Source organism: Mandrillus leucophaeus, unplaced genomic scaffold, assembly GCF_000951045.1.
Source record: "Mandrillus leucophaeus isolate KB7577 unplaced genomic scaffold, Mleu.le_1.0 Scaffold194, whole genome shotgun sequence".
NCBI classification, from domain to species: Eukaryota; Metazoa; Chordata; class Mammalia; order Primates; family Cercopithecidae; genus Mandrillus; species Mandrillus leucophaeus.
In genome coordinates this window covers 2,586,104-2,611,199 of record NW_012101965.1, presented here as the reverse complement: position 1 = coordinate 2,611,199, position 25,096 = coordinate 2,586,104, and the positions used below count along the sequence as shown (strand labels likewise).

At 37.6% G+C, this 25,096-nt stretch overlaps 1 protein-coding gene across 1 annotated transcript in view; it reads left to right on the top strand.

Moving 5' to 3' along the window:
* The window catches only part of PEX7 (peroxisomal biogenesis factor 7), a gene marked incomplete at its 5' end in the record, with an annotated part of 89,790 nt that overhangs the window by 34,560 nt on the left and 30,134 nt on the right, over positions 1 to 25,096 (top strand). The window contains 3 exons of the mRNA XM_011978446.1: positions 4,490 to 4,596; positions 7,742 to 7,855; positions 10,061 to 10,116. Of these exons, the coding sequence (XP_011833836.1) occupies positions 4,490 to 4,596; positions 7,742 to 7,855; positions 10,061 to 10,116 (277 nt within the window). The remainder of the gene's footprint in view (positions 1 to 4,489; positions 4,597 to 7,741; positions 7,856 to 10,060; positions 10,117 to 25,096) is intronic.

The window sequence follows — 25,096 nt, the reverse complement described above, 5'->3', positions numbered from 1 at the left end:
CAGCTCATTGCAACCTCCACCTCTGGGGTTCAAGTAATTATTGTGCCCCGGTGTCCTGAGTAGCTGGGATTACAGGCGTATGCCACCATGCCTGGCTAATTTATTTACTTATTTATTTATTTATTTATTTATTTATTTATTTATTTTTGTATTTTTAGTAGAGACAGGGTTTTGCCATGTTGGCCAAGCTAGTCTCAAACGCCTGGTCTCAAGTGATCCTGCCTTAGCCTCCCTAAGTGCTGGTATGACAGGCATGAGCTCCTGTGCCTGGCCATATTTTTACATTTTTGAGACAGGGTCTTGTTCTGTCACCCAGGGTGGAGTGCAGTGGTGCGATCATGGCTCACTGCAGCCTCGACCTCCCGGACCCAAGCAGTTCTCCTACCTCAGCCTCCAGAGTAGCTGGGACTACAGGTGTGCGCCACCATGCCTGGCTAATTTTTAAATTTTTAAATTTTAAATTTAAATTTTAAATTTTTTGTAGAAATGGAATCTCACTGTGTTGCTCGGGCTGATCTCGAACTCCTGGGCTCAAGTGATCCCGCAAAGTGCTGAGATTACAGGTGTAAGCCATCATGTCCGGCCTCCTGAATTTTTTAAGTTGTAAATGCTACCATAAGAGAAGGACAGACATTATTTTTTCAGTTATAGTTCAGAAAAATCCCAAGTACCTACCTTTGACCTTTCAGCCGTAGTCAGAGCAGGGACTGAGGTACTGTAGTTGGTCTTGCCTGGACCTACCTTTGGTCAGTCAGTTGTGTTGAGGTGTAAGTCTTTATAGAATCACTTGGTGAGAAAAGGACATATGATATTCCTAGAAAAAGGGTATTTCTGGGCAGGCCAAACACTAGACATCCACGTTACCCGGCATTACACACTGAAGGCTGGAGAAAATCATGAGAGATCATTGCATCAAAGCTATTTGGCATTCTGGAAGCAAATTCTACTGACTGGTGGCTAGACCACAGACAGTGATTATAATGAGGGCCCTTGAAGTCATTTGAAGCTCTAACCCGTACCAATTCTGAACAATTTCCTTGTGGTACTTTCAAACTCATCATTTGTTTTTCACAATGAGATATGTTGTCACTAGTGGGTCCTGAATTTTGTAACTTGTCAATTCTGCCATAGAAGAGGGACTGACATTATTTTTCAGTTGTAGTTCAGAAAAATCCCAAGTACCCCCATTTGGCCTATCATCTGTAGTCTGAACAAGGAATGAGGTGCTGTGGACGGAGGTACCATCCTTAGCTAGGTCCAAAAATGTTTGTTACTCTCGTCTATCAAAGTGGTTTTCAACCTTTTTTTAATGTAGTAAGACAATATTTTTAAATCAAAAAAGGAAAAAAAAATCCTGCATACAAAGCAGTAGTAGTACGTATTTGTGAATCCATAAAAATGTAGTAGAAGTATTACCAAAACGCAGACTAAAGGGCTGTGGACCACATTCATGACTGTTGTGGTCTCTGGGCAGGGAGATGGGAAGTGGTTTTGAAAATATAACAGATTTTTCTCCAATTTAAAGAAAAAGTAACATAGGGCTGGATGAGTGGCTCACACCTGTAATCCCAGCACTTTGTGAGGCTGAGGCAGGTGAATCGCTTGAGCTCAGGAGCTGGAGACCAGCCTGGCCAACATGGCAAAACCAAAAATAGAAAAATTAGTGGGGCATGGTGGTGTGCGCTTGTAGTCCCAGCTACTCGGGAGGCTGAGGTGGGAGGATTGCTTGAGTCTGGGAGGTGGAGGTTGCAGTGAGCCAAGATTGCACTGCTGCACTCCAGCCTGGAAATTAAAAGAATTAAAATAATTCCTCCAGAATTAGCCAACATTGATTGTATGGCATTTGTCCTCCAGCAACACAAGGAGGCAGCAGTGTAGCTTAGTTGTAAAGCTGTAAAGTACACCTGCTGGGGACCCAGACTCCCTGAGTTCTGGGTCCAGGTCCTGGTTCTGTTGCTTACTATCCTGGGTAAGTTATTTCATCTCTATATGCTGCATTTGTATAGTACTATATTCCTCATTTGTATAGTACTATACAATTACTTTTTATATCTCCAAATTCCTGCTTTATGTAGTTGTGATGTTTTTAGAAAAAATATGTATAAAATGCTTAGTAGAACAGTATGTGGCACATTGGAAGCACTCAAGTATTAACTATTATTCATGTTGTTATTACTGGGGGGACAGAAATAACTTGTAATCATGGGTATTTTTTCTCATTTAAAAAAAACACATATTGAGAGCTTACTACACATCTGGCACCGTACTCACGCTACTACCTTGTCTCATTTCAGCCTTACAAGGCAGTTATTTTATTGTAGGTAGCAAACTGAAGATCAGCAAAGTAACTTGATTAAGCATCAGTGACCACCAAATGATTGAGCTGGATTAGAACCAAGCTTGGGAACTCCAAACGCCCCGTTCTTAACCTCTGCATTTCATTACTGCCAACACATTTCTTATCTTTCTTAAGCAACTTCCAAAGAAGCCAGGAAAAAATTGCCTAGGATAGCTAAATTTAGCTTAACAATATATGATTTAGAATTGGGAATATAGGAAAATACATGTAGATAAGTAAAAGATACTTTAAAAATTTAGCACTTTTATATACCATATTTGGCAGTGTCTACTTTGTGTTAGAGACCATGCCAGGTGCTTTACAGAAACTTGGTGAAATTCTTAGACAGTGCTGCATGTTGGGCATTCTGTGTCTCCTTTAGAAATGAATCAGTCTCAGAGATATTACATATCCTATGCAGGGACCTAGAACCACAAAATGGCATTCACGATCCCAACTGCATGCTTTTCATTACATGGAACTGGGTTTTCTCCCATTGTCAGTTGTTTGTATTTTACTTTTGAGGTAGCTGTGTATATTCTGGATTTTATTGATCTTGTCATCTTTTGTTTCCTATAGTTTAGAAAAATTGGAGGCAAGCAACATGTAAAACATTTAATCAGGTGACTGTGCAGTTAGGTAATGCAAACTATTTTTGTAATAATGCAAAGTGTAATCTTTACATGTTTTTTGCTTGTTGGCCAGGCATGGTGGCTCACACCTGTAATCTCAGCACTTTGGGAGGCTGAGGCGGGAGGATTCCTGAGGTCAGAAATTCAAGACCAGCCTGGCCAACATGGTGAAACCCTGTCTCTCTCACTTTTTTTTTTTTTTTTTTTTTTTTGAGACAGAATTTCACTCTTGTTGTCTGGATTGGAGTGCAGTGGCACAATCTCGGTTCACTGCAACCTCTGCCTCCTAGGTTCAAGTGATTCTTCTGCCTTAGCTTCCCGAGTAGCTGGGATTACAGGCATCTGCCACCATGCCCAGCTAATTTTTCATATTTTTAGTAGAGACGGGGTTTCGTCATGTTGGCCAGGCTGGTCTCAGACTCCTGACTACAGGTGATCCGCCCACCTTGGCCTCCCGAAGTGTAGGGATTACAGGTGTGAGCCACCGCACCTGAGTGAAACTCCATCTCTACTAAAAATACAAAAATTAGCTGGGCGTGGTGGCACACATCTGTAATCTCAGCTACTTGGAGGGCTGAGGCGTGAGAACAGCTTGAACCCAGGAGGTGGAGGTTGCAGTGAGCCGAGATCGTGCCACTGCACTCCAGCCTGGGCAAGAGAGCCAGACTCTGTCTCAAAAAAATATTAAAATAAATAGGCCACGTGCTATGGCCCACGCCTGTAATCCTAGCACTTTGGGAGGCTGAGGTAGGCCAATCACGAGGTCAGGCGATCGAGATCATCCTGGCCAACATGGTGAAACCCTGTTTCTACTAAAAATACAAAAATTAACTGGGCGTGGTGGTGCGCACCTGTAGTCCTGGCTACTCGGGAGGCTGAGGCAGGAGAATCACTTGAACCCAGGAGGCGGAGGTTACAGTGAGCCAATATCGTGCCACTGTACTCCAGCCTGGTGACAGCGAGACCACATCTCAAAATAAATAAATAAATAAAATTTTTTTAGCTTTTTTTTTTTTTTTTTTTTTTTTTTGAGGAGAAAAGTACACCTATAGCTGGCCCATTAACATATAGCGTACTTGACAATGAAAAGTAAAAAATTCTCCATTTTGGCTTGGTAGACTTTGCCCGCCTTTAGCAGTAAAATTGTTACTCTATTGTTGGTTTCTAGTACAATATGCTGGTACAGAGTGATCACTTTATTTCCTAACACAAGAATTTTCAGGGCCTTTCCTGCCTCAAAGAAAAAAACAGCAGGTGTGTGATTAGTCAATATTGTGTTTATCTCTGTGAGATTCAAATTTTCCTCCTAAAAGCATTATCACAGTGCAACGTCACTTTTGTATTCCTTCATTTGAATAGTTCCTATACATTATTATGGTTTAAAAAAATAAGTCTAAAGGTGGCAATATCCTAACACTGAAAGCAGTGTATTTTTGCTTGACTTATTATTATGAACACATTATGTCACTGCGCATTCAAGTGGTGTGATGGGAAATGATCAAGTCTTCCTTTTTACCAGGTGATCAGACTCTGAGAATATGGGATGTGAAGGCAGCAGGAGTCAGAATCGTGATTCCCGCACATCAGGCAGAAATCTTGAGTTGTGACTGGTGTAAATACAGTGAGGTACAGTGTATGGCTCTATCCTAAGCTGCTGTCCTTCCTAATGTTAAAATGTTCTAAATTTTATTTATCTTTGTTTATGTGGACTTTGATGGTGTTCCTGGACCATTAAGTTAAATTCTGTCCCTTTCCTTTCTAATTAATGATTGTGACTGACCTGCATTAGCATTAATTGGATATAAGTGCTCATAAAACGGGCAAAATAAGAAACAGAAATTTTCAAAGTTCAACAGTGCAGCCTTACTTGTTTGTTTTGGGAAGCTGCCTTACCAATTTATGTAATGTTTTTCTTTATTGCTCTTAACCCTGCAATTTTGTATCATCTTTTGCTTTTATTTCTTTTTCACTTTGCTAGTCAGGCTGTTGAACTATTTGTAATTTGATTTTTAATTTGACAGTCCATCAGTTTTTAAATTTTTCTGTTTCATCTTCCTTTTTAAGCCTAACCAATTTTCATGCCTCTGTAAGATAAGTGTCCATGTGTAACTTTTTTAAAGCTTCAGTTAACCACATGAACATAGGAATCAGAGATAGAAATGGATTAAATATGTGTTAATATACTACAGTCATGCACTGCATAACAACATTTCAGCCAATGACAGATTGCATATATGACAGGGCCCTTAAGACATAATGGAGCTGAAAAATTCCTGTTGCCCCCGAAGACCTTCCAGCAGGACAAGATGTGGAAGTAGAAGACAGTGATATTTATAATCCTGACTCAGTGTAGCCCTGAACTAATGCGTGTGTGTCTCAGTTTTGTAAAAAAAAAAAAAAAAAAATTAAATAGAAAAAAAGCTTATAAAATAAGGATATAAAGAAAGAAAATATTTTTGTATAACTCTACAATGTGCTTGTGTTTTAAGTTTTGTTATTATGAAGAATCAAAAAGTAAAAAAAGCCAGGCGTGGTGGCAGGCGCCTGTAGTCCCAGCTACTCGGGAGGCTGAGGCAGGGGAATCGCTTGAACTGGGAGGCAGAGATTGCAGTGAGCCAAGATCACGCCACTGCACTCCAGCCTGATGACAGAGCAAGACTCCATCTCAAAACAACAACAACAACAAATTTAAAAAAAATAGAAAATTTATGAAGCAAAAAATTACAGTAAGCTAAGGTTAATTTATTATTGAAGAAAGGAAATTAAAAAAATAAATTTAGTGTAATGTTCTAGGCCTTCCCATTCACTCACTACTCACTCACTCACTGACTCACCCAGAGTAATTTCCAGTTTTGTAAGCTCCATTCATGGTAAGTACCCTACTACCATTTTTTATCTTCCATACTATATTTTTACTATACCTTTTCTGTGTTTAGATACAGAAATCCTTACCATTGTATTACAGTAGCCTACAATATTCAGTACAGTAACATGCTGGACAGGCTTGTAGCCTAGGAGCAATGGGCTGTTTCATCTAGCCTGGGTGTATAGTAGGCTGTAACACCTAGGTTTGTGTAAGTACATTCCATGATGTTCACGCGAAGATGAAATTGCCTAATGCCACATTTCTCAGAGCATATCCCCATCATTAAGTGATGCATGACTGTGTTTATGTCCCTGAAGTAGTCTGTTGACCGTGACAAATAAATAAAATATATGCTTTGTTTTTTCCCAGTTTTAAATTAATTAAAGCTAAAAGAACATTGTACTGACAGAGTTCTTTAAATAAAAATAAGTAAAATAAGTTATTAATAAGTACATATGCAATGATACTAATCTAAACATTTCAATGCTGATGACTACAGTTTCAAAGTCATAAATGAATTTTTCATATTGGAAAATTAATTATGGCCTGTATGTTAGATGTTTGGGAATTCTAAACAAAGATGCTGATAGACATTTGAGAGTGGTTTACAAAATTTATTTTCTAATAACTGAAACTTTTCTTCAAATTAGCTTACACTAAAACCCAACATAGTCAGACAATGTTTGCTTGGTGCGAAAGTAATTGCAGTTTTTGCTATTACTTTCAATGCAAAAACCGCAACTACTTTTGCACCAACTTAAATCCTTTGCTGTTCTGGGTTATGTGGGGTGGACTGAGTGTGGACCCAGCACTTGACCTATTCAGCTAGGACCTCTGGGTTCACTTGGGGCTCTAGATAGCAGAATTTGTAAAGCCAGAATAGATAAGAGACTCACCACTATTTGATTACATTCTTGGATATGATTAGATATTGTATTAAGAATTGTGGTCCAAGAGAGTTGGAAACAATGATTAATTTAGATTTAGAGAACATGGAAAAATTTAATTCATAGCCTTTGCTTTTTCAGATGTACCTAAATGAACAGACCTCTTGCCTTTTAATGCCTGGAAAAACCTCAGAGTATGTTGAAACCCTTTTTGTTTGTTTGTTTTTTAGAGACGAGGTCTCACTGTTGCCCAGGCTGGTCTCAGACTCCTAGGATCAAGTGATCCACCGGCCTCAGCCTCCCAAAGTGCTGGGATTATAGGAGTGAACCACCGCACCCAGTCTTGAAAACCTTTTTTAAATTTTTATTTTTTTTTTAGAGGCAGGGTCTTGCTCTGTCATCCATGCTGACGTACAGTGGGGTGATCACAGCACACTGTAGCCTCTAACTCTTGGGCTCACACAGTCCTCCTGCCTCACTCAGCCTCTCAAGTAGCTAAAATTACAGGTGTGTGTTACCATGCCTGGCTAATTTTTTTAAATTTTTTGGGTAGACAGGGTGTTGCTTTATTGCCCATGCTGGTCTCCAGTTCCTGGCCTCAAGTAATCCTCTCACCTTTGCCTCCCAAGGTGCTGGGATTCCAGGGAAAACCATTTGAAGAGAAAGCTGGGCTCATTTGTCAGATAAAAATTTTAATCCCCTATGTACTTACTGCCACTTGTAAAGGTGGATTAGAAAATCCACAATGCTATTTGGAACTATGCCTTTTCCAGCTGTGTGTAGTGTTCCATCGTGTACGTAAAGCATGTTGAGTTCTTTTTCTCACAAGTCATATTAATTTTTTGCTCTTAATGTCTATGTTGACTCCTGTCTGTACTTGTTATACAACTTCTCAAAAATGGCTCCTGGGTTCATATTAAATAATTATCAGAAAGTAGATGTTGTTTCTAGTAGGAAAGCCTGCATACTGTTTAATTGCAAAGATGTCACAGTTTATGTTTCTCTGAATTGTTTTTAGAATTTGCTGGTGACAGGTGCGGTTGACTGTAGTTTGAGAGGCTGGGACTTAAGGAATGTACGACAACCAGTGTTTGAACTTCTTGGTCATACCTATGCTATTAGGAGGGTGAAAGTAAGTTTTCATCTTTTCTTTTATATGTAGAATAAAATTACATAAATATAATCAATGAAGCATATATTAAGAAGTGTTCTGGGTTTAGGGATTGGAGTTACTAATTCTTTTTTATATGTGTTTTTGTTACCTAGTTAATTAATATTGAAAGCTAAAATTAGTTAAGAATATTTGAATAATTATTGAATGAATTTGGGCAATGTAGACATTCAATACTTAACGTTAAATAAAAATCTTTTTCTCATTCTTTCACCCCCAATCTGTTATTTCCTTTAATATTATTTTTTTAACTATAGTAATTCACTTTTAGTATTATGTTCTTTATAAGGTTCTAATCAGTGAGAGTCTCTTTGTGGAAACAGGTGTAAAGAGATGGTTAATTCTTTTTCCTAACATGATAACATACATGACTGTTCACAGATGTTTGGGATATAGAAAGTTTTCTACTCTGAACAGCAGAGGATGAGGTAAATTTTTAATGATGGTCCCAGTAAATTTCTCTGGGTTATAAGATGACTTAGGTTAGTTTCCTGGCTTTCATTTAGGCAGGTTCTGCTAAATGACTGTGGAAAGCATCTTATTAAGTGACATCTTCCAATTTCATCCTTTTTTTTTTTTTTTACGTTAAGGGTAAAAAAGTACCTTATTGATTATTTTAATAAGATAATTACAGTAGTCCTACTATTTTAAAAATTCTAAATTTGTTTTTCTTTTTTTTGAGATGCAGTCTTGCCCTGTCACCCAGGCTGGAGTGTAGTGGCACGATCTCGGCTCACTGCAACCTCTGCCTCCTGGGTTCAAGCAATTCTCCTGCCTCAGCCTCCTGAGTAGTTGGGACTACAGGTGTGTGCCACCATGCCCCACTAATTTTTTTGTATTTTTAGTAGAGACGGGGTTTCACAGTGTTGTCCAGGCTGGTTTCGAACTCCTGACCTCAAGTGATCCACCTGCCTTAGCCTTCCAAAGTGCTGGGATTACAGGCTGAGTCACCATGCCTGGCCAAAAATTCTAAATTTTTAGTTAAGTTAATATTTTAAGTTTCGCTGGCTGCAATGCAACATAGGAGACACAGTGCTGTTTTATTTTTTAATAAAAATTTGTTTTATGTGGACAAGTTTTAGCAGTTGAAAAATATGCTCTATGTATATTTCAGAGTGATTCTGAGAATGAAATAAGGTAATGTAGTGAAAGTACTTTGCAAACTAAGTGCTGGTCAAATGTAGTTACATATGTGTATTTAACTATTTAAAGTGCTGGTAAGACAAACACTGAAGAAAGGTAATTGCAAAGGTCAACTTATTAAGTACATTTTTACTCATCTAGAAGACGTTACTTGTCTTTAAACTTGCTTTTTATCCTTGATATCATTTTGCATTAGCTGTAATATACAAATAACATAAAAATATCTTAAAGGTGTTTTTATTTAACATTTAAATGTTTATTTTGATAACTTGTGATTATAGCAATCATATATTTGTAAAATTGGTAAATGATATAATTATATATTTGTACTATTATATAATTAAATCCCTTATATTTGTAAGAATCATTTTTGTTTGTAACAGTTTTTGGTTTTTTTGAGCCAGAGTCTCTCTGTCGCCCAGGCTGGAGTGCAGTGGCATGATCTCAGCTCACTGCAACCTCCACCGCCTGGGTTCAAGCAATTCACCTGCTTCAGCTTCCCGAATAACTGAGATTACAGGCATATGCCACCATGCCTGACTAATTTTTGTATTTTTAGTAGAGACAGGGTTTCTATTAAACCATGTTGGCCAGGCTGGTCTTGAACTCCTGACCTGAGGTTATCTGCCCTCCTCAGCCTCCCAAAGTGCTGGGATTACAGGTGGGAGCCACCGCACCTGGCCTATAAGAATCATTTTTGGATAGCCAGTATGAAATTGTATTTAATTTTTCCAGAATAGCAACATTTTGGAAATATTTTGTTCTAAGTAAGTTCTAAAAAGCTTGAGGGATAATTTTCTTTGGAGAATATAAAAATATTTTTCCCGAAGATGGATACTTAAAAGGCCAGAAGATTTTGGCCTCAAATTAAAGCATATATGCTTTGGAAAAGCATAATTTTAAGTGACAGCTCTGACTCAACTTAAATTTATTATGATGTTTATGGAATGATCTTAGAAAGCAGTATTATTATCACAGCTGACTTCAAAAAGGGTTTTTTTCTTTTCTTTTTTTTTTTTTTAGTTTTCGCCGTTTCATGCTTCTGTGCTGGCCTCTTGCTCGTATGATTTTACTGTAAGGTACAGTGGTTTTTAATACATTTCCTTTTGAAATACCAGATAACATTTGCATCTTTGCAACTTTCATAAAAGATAATGTGATTACTCTTACTAACATGAAAATAATCTGAGATGGGTACATTTAAATATTTACTAGGATTAATATTATATTTTTCCTGTTTTCATGATCCAGTCACATATATGAGTAAATTTTTTCTCTTCAAGTATTAGCCTGGCTATTCTGTTTAAAAGCCCTCTTTTCTAATAGATGTTCCTATGGTAACACTTTCCTACACTATGGATCGCATAGCCAATATCTTCGAAATTTAGATTTAGAAATTTGGAAATTTCATTTCTTCAGGTCTAATTATATGAGTCTTAAGGAAGATTGCTTAGATGAAAAAAACAATGAACATGAATGTATGATTTTTTGTGAATGTAGATATATGAACATATATGTGTATATATGTGCATGGGTATCTAGATAAGAGTGTGTGTGGGTGTGTGTCTCTATTTATACTTCTAGTTACAGTGCCACACCACACAGGATTTATTTTCTCTTTCCAAATTTGTAACTCTTGACTTCCATTTTATTCACAATATATTTTCTTATGTGTTAAACCCTGTAATGCTTAGAAAGTAGTTTCAGAATTGCAAAGCCATACCTTTGAAAAAAAGAATCTTACTGATTAGAGCTCAGCACTTGCTTAGAGTTTTTTTATCTTTAGTTCAAATACTATATTCAGAAGTTACTTAGGTTAATTCTCCTCTTCTCTGTTAGAGTGTCGTTATGTTATTCACTTGAAACATGGTTTGATTCCTTTGTTTCTGTTTGTATTCAATTTTAGGGTTTTCCTCCCGTGCTTGTTGATTTTGTCTAGGCAAAACATTGACATGGTTTCAAAAGTCAAGATGTACATAAAGATATATTCAGAAAGGTGTCATTTCCCCCCTTCTATTTCCTCAGCCTTTCTGTTTTATTCTGTTCCATACTCTATAGGTAACTAGTCTCACTCATATACATAGACAGATATATATTTTCTCATTTCCCCCTTTCTTACACAAAGAGTGGGGTACTTTGGATACATACTCCTTTAAATTTTGCATTTTTCACTTAAAATATATCCTGGAAATCTTTCTATATCAAAGAGATCATTCTCATTCTGCATAATACACCATTGTGTGGATGTACTGTAATTTATTTGGCTGCTCTCCTATCTATGGAGATTTAGCTTGTTTTCAATGTTTTGTAAATAAACAGTGCCACAGTGAATGATAGCTTTGTGTTACTGGAGAATTAATGTCCGGTATTCCTAGAAGTGGGATTGCTGAGTTAAAAGGTAAACACATGTAGTTTTGTTAGATGTTACTGAATTCCCATCCATAAGGAATATGCCAATTTTGATACTCAGCAGCAATGTTTGAGAATACCTGTTTCTCTGCCATCTAAAGATCATTGATTCATTAGGGTTTTCCAGGTGTATGATCATATCACCTGCAAGTAAAGGTGGTTCTACACCTTCATTTCCAATTCTGATGCCTCTAATTGATTTTTCTTAAAATTGCCTCCACAAATACCACTAATACAGTGCTAAATAGTTTATAGAGAATGTCTGATTTATGATACAAGTGCAAATGCCTTTAGTGTTTCTCTATTAAAAATAAGATTCCGACTGTAATGCAAATTATATATGTTTATTTGTTTGTCATACTAAGAAAGTATGCATGAATTCCTATTTTCTTGAGTTTTTTTTTTTTTTAATCAGAAATGGATATTAAGTTTTGTTGAAGGCTTTTTTTGCCCAGCATTTATGGAGATAATCATGATTTTTCTTCTTAGAGATGTGGCTATGATGTACTATATTAATGGATTGAACCAACCTTGCATTCCTAGAGTAAGTCTCTCATGCTCTTTGTGTATCATTTTCTCACCATGATGTTGAATTGTGTTTGCTAATATTTTATTTAAAGCTTCTGCATCAGTAATCAAAGGTGATATTAGTTGCCATTTTCTTTCTTTTTTCCTTTTGTTTATGTGTCTGTATTTTACTTGCTTCATAAAAAAGAATTAAGAAATTTTCCTTTGTTTCCAAAGCTCTGGAACAACTTGTACGGCACTGAGGCTGTTTGGTCTTTGAATCCTTGGTAGGATTGCTCTGCGAAACTAGTGAAGCATGGTGCTTTTTGTGGAGTGCTTTCTTGATAACTTCATTTCCTTTATGGAAATGAGTCTGTTTAAACTTTGTGTCTCTAATGGGATCAAGTTTGGAAATTGTCCTTTGCTTGTAGGTTTTCAAATTTATTTGTAGATGTGTCTGTAAAGTGGGTGGACACAGTGGCTCGTGCCTGTATCCCCAGCACTTTGGGAGGCCGAGGTGGGCAGATCACCTGAGGTTAAGTGTTCACGACCCATCTGGCCAACATAGTGAAACCCAGTTTGTACTAAAAATAGAAAAATTAGCCAGGCGTGATGGCAGGTGCCTGTAATCCCAGCTACTTGGGAGACTGAGGCAGAATTGCTTGAACCCATGAGGCGGAGATTGCAGTGAGCTGAAATCGTGCCACTGCACTCCAGCCTGGGTGACAGAGTGAGACTTTGCCTCAAAAAAAAAAAAAGTCTGTGAAGGAATGTTGTAGGATTTCTTCTCTTTTGTTGGTTGTTTTACTATTGTTATTTCTGATTTTGTATCTTTATGAGTTCTTTGACTATCTAGTGGTATGTTTATTTTGTTGTTTTTCTTCAGCAGGCAGAATTTTAATTTATTAATTAGAACTACTTTTTTCAGCCAGGTGCAGTGGCTCATGCCTGTAATCCCAGCACTTTGGGAGGCTGAGGTGGGTGGACCACCTCAGGTCAGGAGTTCAAGACCAGCCTGACCAACATGGTGAAACCCCATCTCTACTAAAAATACAAAATTAATTGGGCATGGTGGTGCATGCCTATAATCCCTGCTACTGGGGAGGCTGAGGCAGGAGAATTGCTTGAATCCAGGTAGCAGAGGTTGCAGTGAGCCAAGATTTTGCCATTGCACTCTAGCCTGGGCAACAAGAGCAAAACTCCATCTCAAAAAAAAAAAAAAAAAAAAACTGCTTTTTAAAATTAATCACTGCTTTTATTTTTATTATTTCCTTTTTGGTACTTTCTTTTTGTTGTTCTTTTTTTTAGCTTCTTGAGGTGGGAATTTATTTGTATTCTTTCATTTTGTTAATAAAGTGTTTAAGGCTATAAATTTTTTTCTGGTTGTTATTCAAACTATAGCCCATAGATTCTGATGTATAATGTTTTCATTATCATTTAAAAATTTTTGTAAGTTCTGTTTTACTTGCCTTTTCTTCCAAGAGTTGTATAATAGTAAATTACTTAGTTTCCATATGAAAATGCCTTTTAACTTTAAAAAATTTGTTAATAATTTCTAGTTTTATTGCATTAAAATCAGAGAATACTATTTTAGTCATTCAGTTTTATGGAACATATTGACATTTGGGGGAAGTGGAACCTAATAAATGATCAGTTTTTGTTAATGTTTCATTTGCAGTTGAGAATAATGTATATTCTCCATTTTCAGGCTATTAAGTTCAGTATGTAATCATAAGCTTACAAATTGATTATGTTGTTTAGGCTTTCTGTATCCTTTCTTATTATTGGTCCACTTAGTCTGAGAATGGTATGTTACTGAGAGTGGTGTGTTAAAATCTCCTATCATTAGCAGGCTTCTACATCTCCCTGCATCTTTTGTAGTTTTAACTTTATAGGAACACATGCTGTGTTTCTGGTGTGTAGATATTATAATGTATATGGTGAATTGAGACTTTTACCATTAAAGGATATCCTTCTTTGTCACAGTTAATGCTTTTTGTTTCAGTTATGCCTTGTCTGATATCAGAATCATTGCCCTCGCTTTCATATTGTGTTTCCTTTCCAGATATACTTTCCCCCATACCTTTATTTTGTTTTTGTTTTATCATATTTTCAATTCTTTAAATTTTTTTTAAAATTATACTTTAAGTTCTGGGATATATGTGCAGAATGTGCAGATTTGTTACATAGGTATATACATGCTATGGTGGTTTGCTGCACCCATCAACCAGTCATCTACATTAGGTATTTCTCCTAATGTTATCCCTCCTCTAGTCCCCCACCCCCTGAAAGGCCCCGATGTGTGATATTCCTCTCCCTGTGTCCATGTAATCTCATTGTTCAACTCCCACTTATGAGTGAGAACATGCAGTGTTTGATTTTCTGTTCCTGTGTTAGTTTGCTGAGAATGATGGTCTACAGCTTCATCCGTGCCCCTGCAAAGGACATGAACTCTATCAATAATTTTTTATGGCTGTATAGTATTCCGTGGTGTATATGTGCCACATTTTCTTTATCCAGTGTATCATTGATGGGCATTTGGGTTGGTTCCAAGTCTTTGCTATTGTGAACAGTGCTGCAATAAACATACGTGTCTTTATTGTATGTGTCTTTATTGTAGAATGATTTATAATCCTTTGGGTATATACCCAGTAATGGGATTGCTGGTTCTAGATCAAATGGTATTTCTGGTTCTAGATCCTTGAGGAATCACCACACTGTCTCCCACAATGGTTGAACTAATTTATACTCCCACAAACAGTGTAAAAGCCTTCGTATTTCTCCACATTCTCTCTAGCATCTGTTATTTCCTGACTTTTTAGTGATCGCCATTCTAACTGTTGTGAGGTGGTATCTCATTGTGGTTTTGATTTGCATTTCTCTAATGACCAGTGATGATGAGCTTTTTTTCATACATTTGTTGACCACATTAATCTCTTCTTTTGAGAAGTGTCTGTTCATATCCTTCACCCACTTTTTGATGGGGTTGTTTTTTCTTGTAAATTTGTTTGAGTTCCTTGTCGATTCTGGATATTAGCCCTTTGTGAGATGGATAGATTGCAAAAATTTTCTCACATTCTGTAGGTTGCCTGTTCACTCTGATGATAGTTTGTTTTGCTGTACAGAAGCTCTTTAGTTTAATTAGATCCCGTTTGTCAATTTTGGCTTTTGTTGCCATTGGTTTTGGTGTTTTAGTCATGAAGTCTTTGCCCAGGCCTATGTCCTGAATGGTATTGCCTAGGTTTTCTTCCAGGGTTTTTATGGTTTTGGGTTTTACATTTAAGTCTTTAATCCATCTTGAGTTAATTTTTGTATAAGGTATAAGGAAGTGGTCCAGTTTCAGTTTTCTGCATATGGCTAGCTGGTTTACCCAACACCATTTATTAAATAGGGAAACCTTCCCCCATTGCTTGTTTTCGTTGGGTTTGTCAAAGATCAGATGGTTGTAGGTGTGTGGCGTTATTTCTGAGGCCCCTGTTCTGTTCCCTTGGTCTATATATCTGTTTTGGCCCCAGTACCATGCTGTTTTGGTTACTGTAGCCTTGTAGTATAGTATGAAGTCAGGTAGCATGATGCCTCCAGCTTTGTAGGATTGTCTTGGCTATATGGGCTCTTTTTTTGTTCCATATGAAATTTAAAGTAGTATTTTTTTTTCTAATTCTGTGAAGAAAGTCAGTGGTAGTTTGATGAGGATAGCATTGAATCTGTACATTACTTCGGGCAGTATGGCTGTTTTCACAATATTGATTCTTCCTATCCATGAGCATGGAATGTTTTTCCATTTGTTTGTGTCCTCTCTGACTTCTTTGAGCAGTGGTTTGTGGTTCTCCTTGAAGAGGTCCTTCACATCCCTTGTAAGTTGTATTCCTGGCCTAGGTATTTTATTCCCTTTGTAGCATTTGTGAATGGGAATTCACGTGTCATTTGGCTCTCTGTTTGTCTGTTATTGGTGTATAGGAATGCTTGTGATTTTTGCACATTGATTTTGTATTCTGAGACTTTGCTGAAGTTGCTTATCAGCTTAAGGAGACTTGGGACTGAGACAATGGGGTTTTTCTAAATATACAAACATGTTATGTGCAAACACAGATGATTTGACTTCTTCTCTTCCTATATGAATAGCATTTATTCCTTTCTCTTGCCTGATTGCCCTGGCCAGAACTTCCAACACTGTGTTGAATAGGAGAGGTGAGAGAGGGCATCCTTGTCTTGTGCCGATTTTCAAAGGGAATGCTTCCAGCTCTTGCCCATTCAGTATGATATTGGCTATGGGTTTGTCATGAATAGCTCTTATTATTTTGAGATACGTTCCTTCAATATGTAGTTTATTGAGAGTTTTTAGCATGAAGGGTGTTGAATTTTATTAAAAGCTGGTTGTGCATTTATTGAGATAATCATGGGGTTTTTGTCATTGGTTCTATTTATGTGATGGGTTACGTTTATTGATTTGTGTATGTTGAACTCCCATACCTTTATTTTTAAACAATTTTGTTGAACCATTTTGTTCTAGGTATGTCTTTGTATAGAGTATATATTAGGATCTTGCTTAGTGAACAGATAGTCTTTTTATTAGAATATGTAAGTTTAACTCTTTCATATTTCTTGATAAAAATGTTTAGCATTGAATGTGTCATATGTTATGATTATTTGTATTTTATTTGCTATGTTTCTGTGTGTGATGTGTTTTTCTGTTGTTTTGTTTTTTTTCTTTGACTTAAGATTTTTTTGACATTTAGGTAAGTTTTTATGTGTTTGTTTTAGTGGTTGCCTTTGGTGTTACAACTTTTTAAATATCTTCAAAAGTTTTCTTAAAAAAAACCATTTATTGCCTTGTAAGTTTTTCATTATATTTTTGTGAAATCCCTCCTATTTCTTATATAATAACCAGTGAACTTGTTCTACTTTCCCTTTTTATTTTTCCCTTTTCCATCACATTTTGTTGCATTTATGCTTTGTTAGAACATGCAACATGTAACATATAGCACATAGCATATAATATATTTTTACTTGGTTTCTACCTTTGTTTTAGTCTTAAATGTATATTTAAATATATTAAATACTCATTATCAATTTTTTTTTTGCCTGAGTTTCCCCCATTGTCTGTTGCAGTTTATCTTGAGGAAATGCCGTAGATTTCTCAAGAGGGACTGATGGGCATAGAATTCTCATGAACTCTCGTATGTTTAAAACTTTTTCTGTAGTTTTCCTACTTGGAGGATAGTTTAGCTGAATATAAACCCCTTGATTTACATTTCTTTCTTTGAGGTTTTTGAAAATGCTACTATGTTTTTACCTTGTTTTCCATGTCGTTTTTGAGAATTCTGATGCCAGTCTAATTTTCTTGTAGTTGTAAGTTGTTTGGCACACTCCCCGCCCCGCCCCCCCACCAACCCCTTCCCTCCTCCCCAAGACCCCTGGGCGGAAAAAGAACCCTTGTTGCATTTTAGTTTTTCTTGTTGCAGGCTCAGTGAGCTCTTTAAGTGTATAGATTGGGGTCCTCTTTTATTCCCAGAAAGTTTTTTGGATTATAATTTTAAATAATAGTCCTACTTAATTGTTTAATTTTCTATGGAACTCCCATTATGTATAAAAAGACTCTCCTTTACCTGTGTTCTGTGTCAGATACTTTCTCTCTGATAATTTTTCCTTCTTTCTTTCTTTATCTCATTTTCATTTTCTTGGTTGTTTTCCTGTTGTCTTCAATGCCCTTGTTATGCTTTTGTGTGAATCTGTTCTTCTTGGGCCCCAATGTAATTCTATGTTTATTTGTGAAATGATTGTGCCTTTTTTCTTGTATTTCTTTCTTGAGTTCATTCAGGTCTGTTTCAGTTCTTTCTGTTTTTGTCCACTTCTTTTCTTTGTTTTTGAGTTCCTAATCAAGGGTTTTGTTGGTTTTTTTTCTTCCATGTCCCCAAGTGCTTGCTTGAAGATACTTGATTCAGTTTAGGAATATGTTACGGTTTTCTACTTCGCTTTTTTTTTTTTTTTTTTTTAGGGAAGTTTTTGTCAGATTAATTGTTGGAATTCTTGTAACCATTTATATGTGTATGTGTGTTTTTAAAAATAAATAAAGAATGTTTTTGTCTCTTTATATCTGTGGACAGGGTTGATGGTTTGAGGTTGGCCCCTTTCCTGCCTTTTAATTTCCTTTCCCCCCTAAACTACCAGCTTTCCAAGATCACCTCCCTGTATCCAGTGTACTTTAAAATCTGTAATCTAATCTTTATTGTGCCTTTTCCCAGTATTTTCACTCATAGGATGCACTTTCTCTTTCTCATGATGGTTTTATGTCAGCGGTAGACCTAATCCTAGCTCCTGCCCTCTCTATACCATTCAGTGTTCCCCAAACTGCCCTTGCCATTCACACAGGCTTGCAGCTGGAACAGGGAAGCAAGCTCATAAGGATTCTGTTTTGATTTTTCTTCTTACAGTTAATGTGAAGTTTGGATGTGTGGAAGACCTGAGGTTTGTGTAGTTTTATTTGTTCTCTTTGTTGTTCTGTATTGGTTTTTGAAGAATACAGTAACAGTTTTGGATTTACACAGCCTCATTGCCTAGACTACCCAAATCTCCTCTCTCCTCACTTCTGAGTCCGTATTAGATATGGCCCAGTCTATATAACTTTGTTTGTATAAAATGTACTTCCAATAGAATAAATTACAAAGCCTTGAGATGCATTTCATGCCTTAACTTGGTTTTCTTGATTCATTCAATACAAGCAGGCAGACAACTGGGAAGCATAATCACATGGAGGCTCCCAGCTTTCAAAAGTGTACTATAACCAGGCTTTTGTTTGTTTGTTTTTAGTATTCTATATAAAATAATAAGTAGTGATTATAGATTTTTCAACTTGGGAACCAACTAATGGCAACACAACAGAAAGGAAGAAACTGGAACTGTGGAGCTAGATCACTGACTGGAAGTGAAGGCTGTACATGTAGATTTGGACACCATTTACTTACTGATAGTTCAGTCCGTAAGAATGAATAAGCCAAAGGGAGATAAATGTACAGAAAGAACAAAAAATTCCTTTCTTCAGGAGGGAATTCATGTTGGAAAGCAGGAAGGAGCAGCCCACCAGGAACAGGAGGAAACCTTAGAGCATGCAATAGTCACAGAAGCTGTGGGAGGAGGGGCTTTCAACCAGGTGTGAATGGCCAGTAATGTCAGATCCACCAGATGGGTTAAGCAGGATGAAGAGAGAACTTGGAATCTTCTCTTACATATTGTCACTCATGGGTTCAAAAAGATTACCACATAAAGGATCTTGGAATTCGAACATCTTTCTGGGAAGAAAGCATAAACTGAGATGAGACATTAATCTTTGGGTGATCTCATATTTGGTATTCTTAACAGTTTTAATTGGGACATCTTAAATCCATTTGGTGCTTTGTTTCTGATTAAAGAGAAAAATCTAATGACTTCTGAGACTTTCTTCTCAGAATTGTCATTATGATCTTAATCGTACTGACTGACCACTCCCTGTTTTATGTATTTAAGTTCCCCTAAACACCCTGTGGGAAAATGCCTTACTTTTGTAGATGTAAGTTTGTCTCAGGAATGTTCGTTAAGACTGGATGTGAACTGCATTTCTGAAAATCTTGGGAGTATCAAACCATGCTCAGAATCCTTACTTTTCTCTCCACTGTTAAGTGCTGAGTCTCTCAGCACGGACGGGGGAGGGGGAATAGGTATTTAGTGCCCCTGGTGAGGGAGGTGGCTTAGGTCATGGTCCTGAGACCAGATCAAAGGTGTTGTAGCTATGTTTGTAAGCACTTGGGAAAATTGAGATTTATGGTTCAATAATAGGATATCTTTAACGTAAGTTAAACATAAAGTTTAAAAGATATTTGAAAGCAATGATCCTGTATAACTTAGAGTCCAGGTTTCTTTTATTAATATGTAGTATGGCAACTAGTGACATCTGTGCTCACAAGCTCACAGGGTGATGACAAGAATTGTATGAGAAGACATTCTTAAAAATACTGTGATAATTCTTAATTGCTTTTCCCTCTCTTCTTCTTCTTCTTTTATTTTTTTTTTTTTTTTGAGACAGTCTCGCTGTCACCCAGGCTGCAGTGTACTTGTGCGATCTTGGCTCATTGTAACCTCCACCTCCAAGGTTCAAGTGATTCTCCCACCTTAGCCTCCTGACTATCTAGGACTACAGGCACACACCACCACCCCCAGCTAATCTTTGTATGTTTAGTAGAGACGTGGTTTTACCATATTGGTCAGGCTGGTCTCGAACTGACCTCAAGCGATCTGCCCACCACAGCCTCCCAAAGTGCTGGGATTATAGGCGTGAGCCGCCACTCCTGGCCCTTTGCCTCTCTTCTAAAGCCATCTTCCCAACCCTATTCCCTGCACATTCAGCAAAAGATCTTACCTTTAAAATAATAATAATAATTGTGGGACTCAAGCACAAATTATCTTAATTTCTAAGCTAGGCCTGCGGATTTTCTCTAAATCTGTACCTCTTCATTCCTCCTGTTATTTAGAACCCTTAAACATGCATGCTGTTGATCCCTCATACTTGTTTTCTTCAGAACTTTACGCCGTGAAGCGACCTCTTCTCCCCCCATATCTCTCTATATCTTTAGTGTCCAAATCTCTGGTGACTTTTTCCTCAGCTGTAACATTTTCCTTCATCCTGCATTTGACTTTAACTCCTCTCTTACATCTCTCTTTTTTTCTTAGCCAAGCTTTTAGTGTCCCCATAAGCTTCCATTCACCAGGGCCATTTTAAGGTCTTCACTGTCCCAGGGTACTCTATGTTGGAGGTCTTACCCTGGATCACTTGAACCTATACAATGGATCCACATCACTGATTAAATAAGGTTAATTATTTTGAAAAGATTTGTGGCTTTTGCTTGTGAAGGGATTTGCATTGAGTAACTCACTTATGATTGATTATGATTTTTTGGCAATCATTACGCTTGCTAAGGAATTCATGTGAAGTTAAAAAAAAAAAAAAAAAACCCTAACCTAGAAATTGTTTCCAAGTGGAATGAAATGTTTCTGAGTGCCAGGTTTATCAATTAGTAATGTTAATTTATTAATTTTAAATTTAATTATTTTAAAAGTTTAATTTAAATGTTCAGCTCTCAGGCATTTTGTAGACCTTTGAAAGTTTATAGGCATAGGCACTTACAGTTCTTCCTAATGGCACAACTGGCTTCAGTCCCTACTTCTTTACTGAAATTGCTCTGGCAAAAACCACTGGCGACCTCTGTAAAACCAAATCTAGTCCACTTGTCAGCATTTGTCATGCTGAACCTTTTTCTGTTTTACACTGTCGATCATACCTTCCCTTCTGGAAACTCCTTATCCTAGGGATTCCATGTTCTTTTTTGTTTATTTGTTTTACTCTCCTCTGACCCTTCCTTCTTAGGGTTCATGATAGAATCTCCTTCCCTTCCCCTTAAACTTGGTCATCTCCCTTTGGTTTAGAACTTTTTTGTACATGCCCATTCTAAATGATAATTCTAGCCCCTTCTTCCAGGTCTGGCCTTTCTTGAGAGCCTTAGGCCTGCATATTCTGCTGTATCTGAACACAGGCACCTGAGTGTCCAAACAGGAATCTCACACTGAACTCCTTCTTTGCTTGTTTATCTGTGTTATTTATCTCAGTTAATGAGAACCTTATCCCTATTCAAACAAGCCAGAAACCTGGAATTCTCCTTTTTCTTGAAAAATTGGTGAACATTTTCCAACTACGAAGTGGAGCATTGCTTCACAGGCAGTATATAAAAGCAACATCATCTTTTTAGAATTATAATTTTAATTTTAACATATATTGTAGCTACTAAATTACTGTTTCAGCTCCATACTGAATGTAACTGGAGGCTAGTGATTGTGTATTCCAATATAAGATTATCGAAGACTTTCTTGTAACAAGAAAAATAAATAGAAAAGGAAGCCAAAATCATTTGAAAACCCTTCACTTTTGACTATATTACATGTATGTATATTTGTAATTTTCAACACATGTCAAGAATAAGACTTTAATCGTTCTAATGCCTATGTGAGTCTAGTCTCATTATCTGAATGCGGTGACCACTGATTGGAAAGGTCAGAAAAGGTGCGTTTTTGGTGGATTTTTACCCCATGTGATATGAGTTAAATTTATCCTCTGAAGAATTTTAAATCTGATTGGATTGATATTTTTAGTGTCAGAAAACCATTTTAACATGAAGAAAAAGATTTCAGATATAAGACCAGCAATAACCTGTTTAATTTTTAGCACTGATAACTATACAGATACTACCTTTAGATTCTCTGGATGGCTAATATTTGTAACACAAGCTTTTTATTTTATTTTATTATTTTATTTTATTTTATTTTATTTTATTTTATTTATTTGCAGTTGCAAGATTTAATAGAGTGAAAACAGCTCCCATAAAATGGGAGGGGACCCAAAGCGGGTAGCCGTTGCTGGCTCGAATGCCTGGGTTTATATCCCAATCATTGTCCCTCCCCCTGTGCTCTCAAGTGATAGATGACTGGCTATTTCTTTACCTCCCGTTTTTACCTAGTTAGCATTTTAGTGAGCTCTTTTCACTACCTGATTGGTGGGGTGTGAGCTAAGTTGCAAGCCCCATGTTTAAAAGTGGATATGGTCACCTTCCCAGCTAGGCTTAGGGATTCTTAGTCGGCCTAGGAAATCCAGCTAGTCCTGTCTCTCAGTACCCCCTCTCAACAGGAAAACCCAAGTGCTGTTGGGGAGGTTGGCTGACGACTGCTCTAACTGCTTCCTGCTGAATTGGGGCGTAGTAAGGGTCGTGCAGTTGAGATTTCCTTGGGAGGGGTTTCTTTGATGTCATTAACATTGGAGCATGGGCTAGCAGGCCAATGCAGGAGTCCATGGTAGATCTTAGTCATGGACTGCATCTGGGGCTCCATTTGAAGAAACATTTGTAGTTTTACGTCTTTGATTCTGGAAGAGACAAACCTAACAAGGAGGTTAAAGATACAGGGATTGAAATGTATGGCCTGCAGTGCAGGGGATTATTTCTTTGGCACATTCACAGGCCCTGGCTGTCTGCTTGATAGTTTTGAAAAGGCCTGGTCCAGTAAATAATGATTTGGCCATCTGATAGGTGCTATCAATACCCAAGTGAAAGGTCTGGTGAAGGGATTTAAGTAATTTCCATTGGTTAGCTGCAGGCAAAAGTATTTTCCCTTCTTGGGTGGCTAGCCACCCTAAGGGGAGGAAACTATATCCTCATGAGGTTCCCCATTCTATTTCTCTTGCTGAGTACTGGGGCTTGGTTTCCCAGAGGGGATTACCCCATACTAGGGGTCCTTCTATAAGCATTTCTAGTGGAGGGTCCTGCCTTGCGGCTCTTTTGGCTTCAATAGCCGCTTGGCAGTTCCCTTCTATTTCCCTTTCTTTTCCTTTCTGATGACCCCGGCAGTGTAAGACTGCCACCTCTTTAGGTTTCTGTACAGCTAATAATAATCTCCTAATGGCTTACTGATGTTTGATAAGTGTTCCCTCGTAAGTTAGGAATTGCCTTTCTCTCCATATGGCTGTATGGGCATGGAGGACTAGGTAAGCCTACTTAGAGTCTGTATATATATATACCCTTTTTCCTCTCCTAATTCTAGTGCCTGAGTGAGGGCTGATAGTTCTGCCAGCTGAACGCTAGTTCCTGGATCACGGGGATTACTTTCAAGTATTCCATTATAACTGACCACTGCATACCCCGCTTTTCGAAGTCCTTTTTCTACAAAGGAACTTCCATCGTATACAAGTTGAGGTAGGCGTCAATCAAGGGAACCTCTAGAAGGTCCCTTTGAGTGGTATAGGTTTGATCAATCACCTGTTGACAGTTATATTCTATCTTTTCTTCATTGTCTGGAAGAAACGTGGCTGGGTTAAGAGTTGCTGAAGTATGCAATCACAGCACTGGCCCTTCAATTAATAGAGTCTGATATTTAAGCAAACGGTTGTCTGACAGCCACAAGTCTCCTTTAGCAGTGAGTATGCCGTTTACATCATGAGATGTCCACACAGTAATATCTCTTCCCTGTGTCATTTTAACTGCTTCAGATACTAAGACTGCTACTGCCACCACTACCCCTAAACAATGAGGCCAACCCTTTGCCACTACATCAGTTTCCTTACTCAGGTATGCCACGGGTTGCAAGCTGGTCCCTCGGACCCGTGTAAGGACTCCTAGAGCTATTGCTGTTTTTTTTCTGTGACGTATAAAGTGCCCAGTTGGCAAGCTTAACACTGGGGCTTGGGTTAGGGCCTTCTTTAGGGTCTGGAAACCTGCTTCTACTTCAGAAGAGCTAATATACACAAATGCTGGCACATACTATGTAAATACTATGTAAGTGTTTGCTACGTTTGTCATTATTAAGGCTAGAATGGGTGGTGACGGAAGGCTGTCTCATTGGGCTTGAGGCCATTTCAGCTTTAGTCTTCAAGGGTGAGGTAATAATTTTTATTTTACAGCAGCAAGAGCAAGCAGCCCCATCTAGCCTTTTGTTGTCCTCTGCTCCTTGGAGGTGAAAGAAAAGTACAAATTGGGCGTAGGAAGTTATCTAGAATCAGCTCTGTCCCTCCACATCCCTGTTCTTTGGAGATATTTAGGAACGTTCTATAGATTAGACATCTATTACGTAGTGGGGTGAGCATGTAGACCTTTGAGTGAGTCATACTTGAAGTGATAAGCTGACTCCTCTATTTACTAGCTGTGAAATATGGGAAATGAACTGTGATCTACCTTGCTGGGATGTTCGGAGGATTAAATGAAGTAGTATCTGTAAATACTCTGGCACATAGTAAGAGCTCAAAAAAATAGCAGATGTTTTAAATGAGAATACTAGTAGTAATAATGTTTCCCATTTTAAAATGTAAGTACTTTAGGGAGAGTTAAGATATTAATCATTCATATGTTACCTAGCATTACATTAATAACATAATTATATTGCTTACAGTCACTAAGGAGCTTTGTGAATAGGAATTTTCATTGCACTGTGAAGGTGAAGTAGGAGAGTGAACCTAGTGAATATGGTGCAGCGTGAACCAGGATAATGGTTACACCATACAAAGTTGAATATGTTTGGGCATTTGATTCAAATCTGTTCCCAGAGGGGCTAAGCACAGTGACTTATGCCTGTATTCCC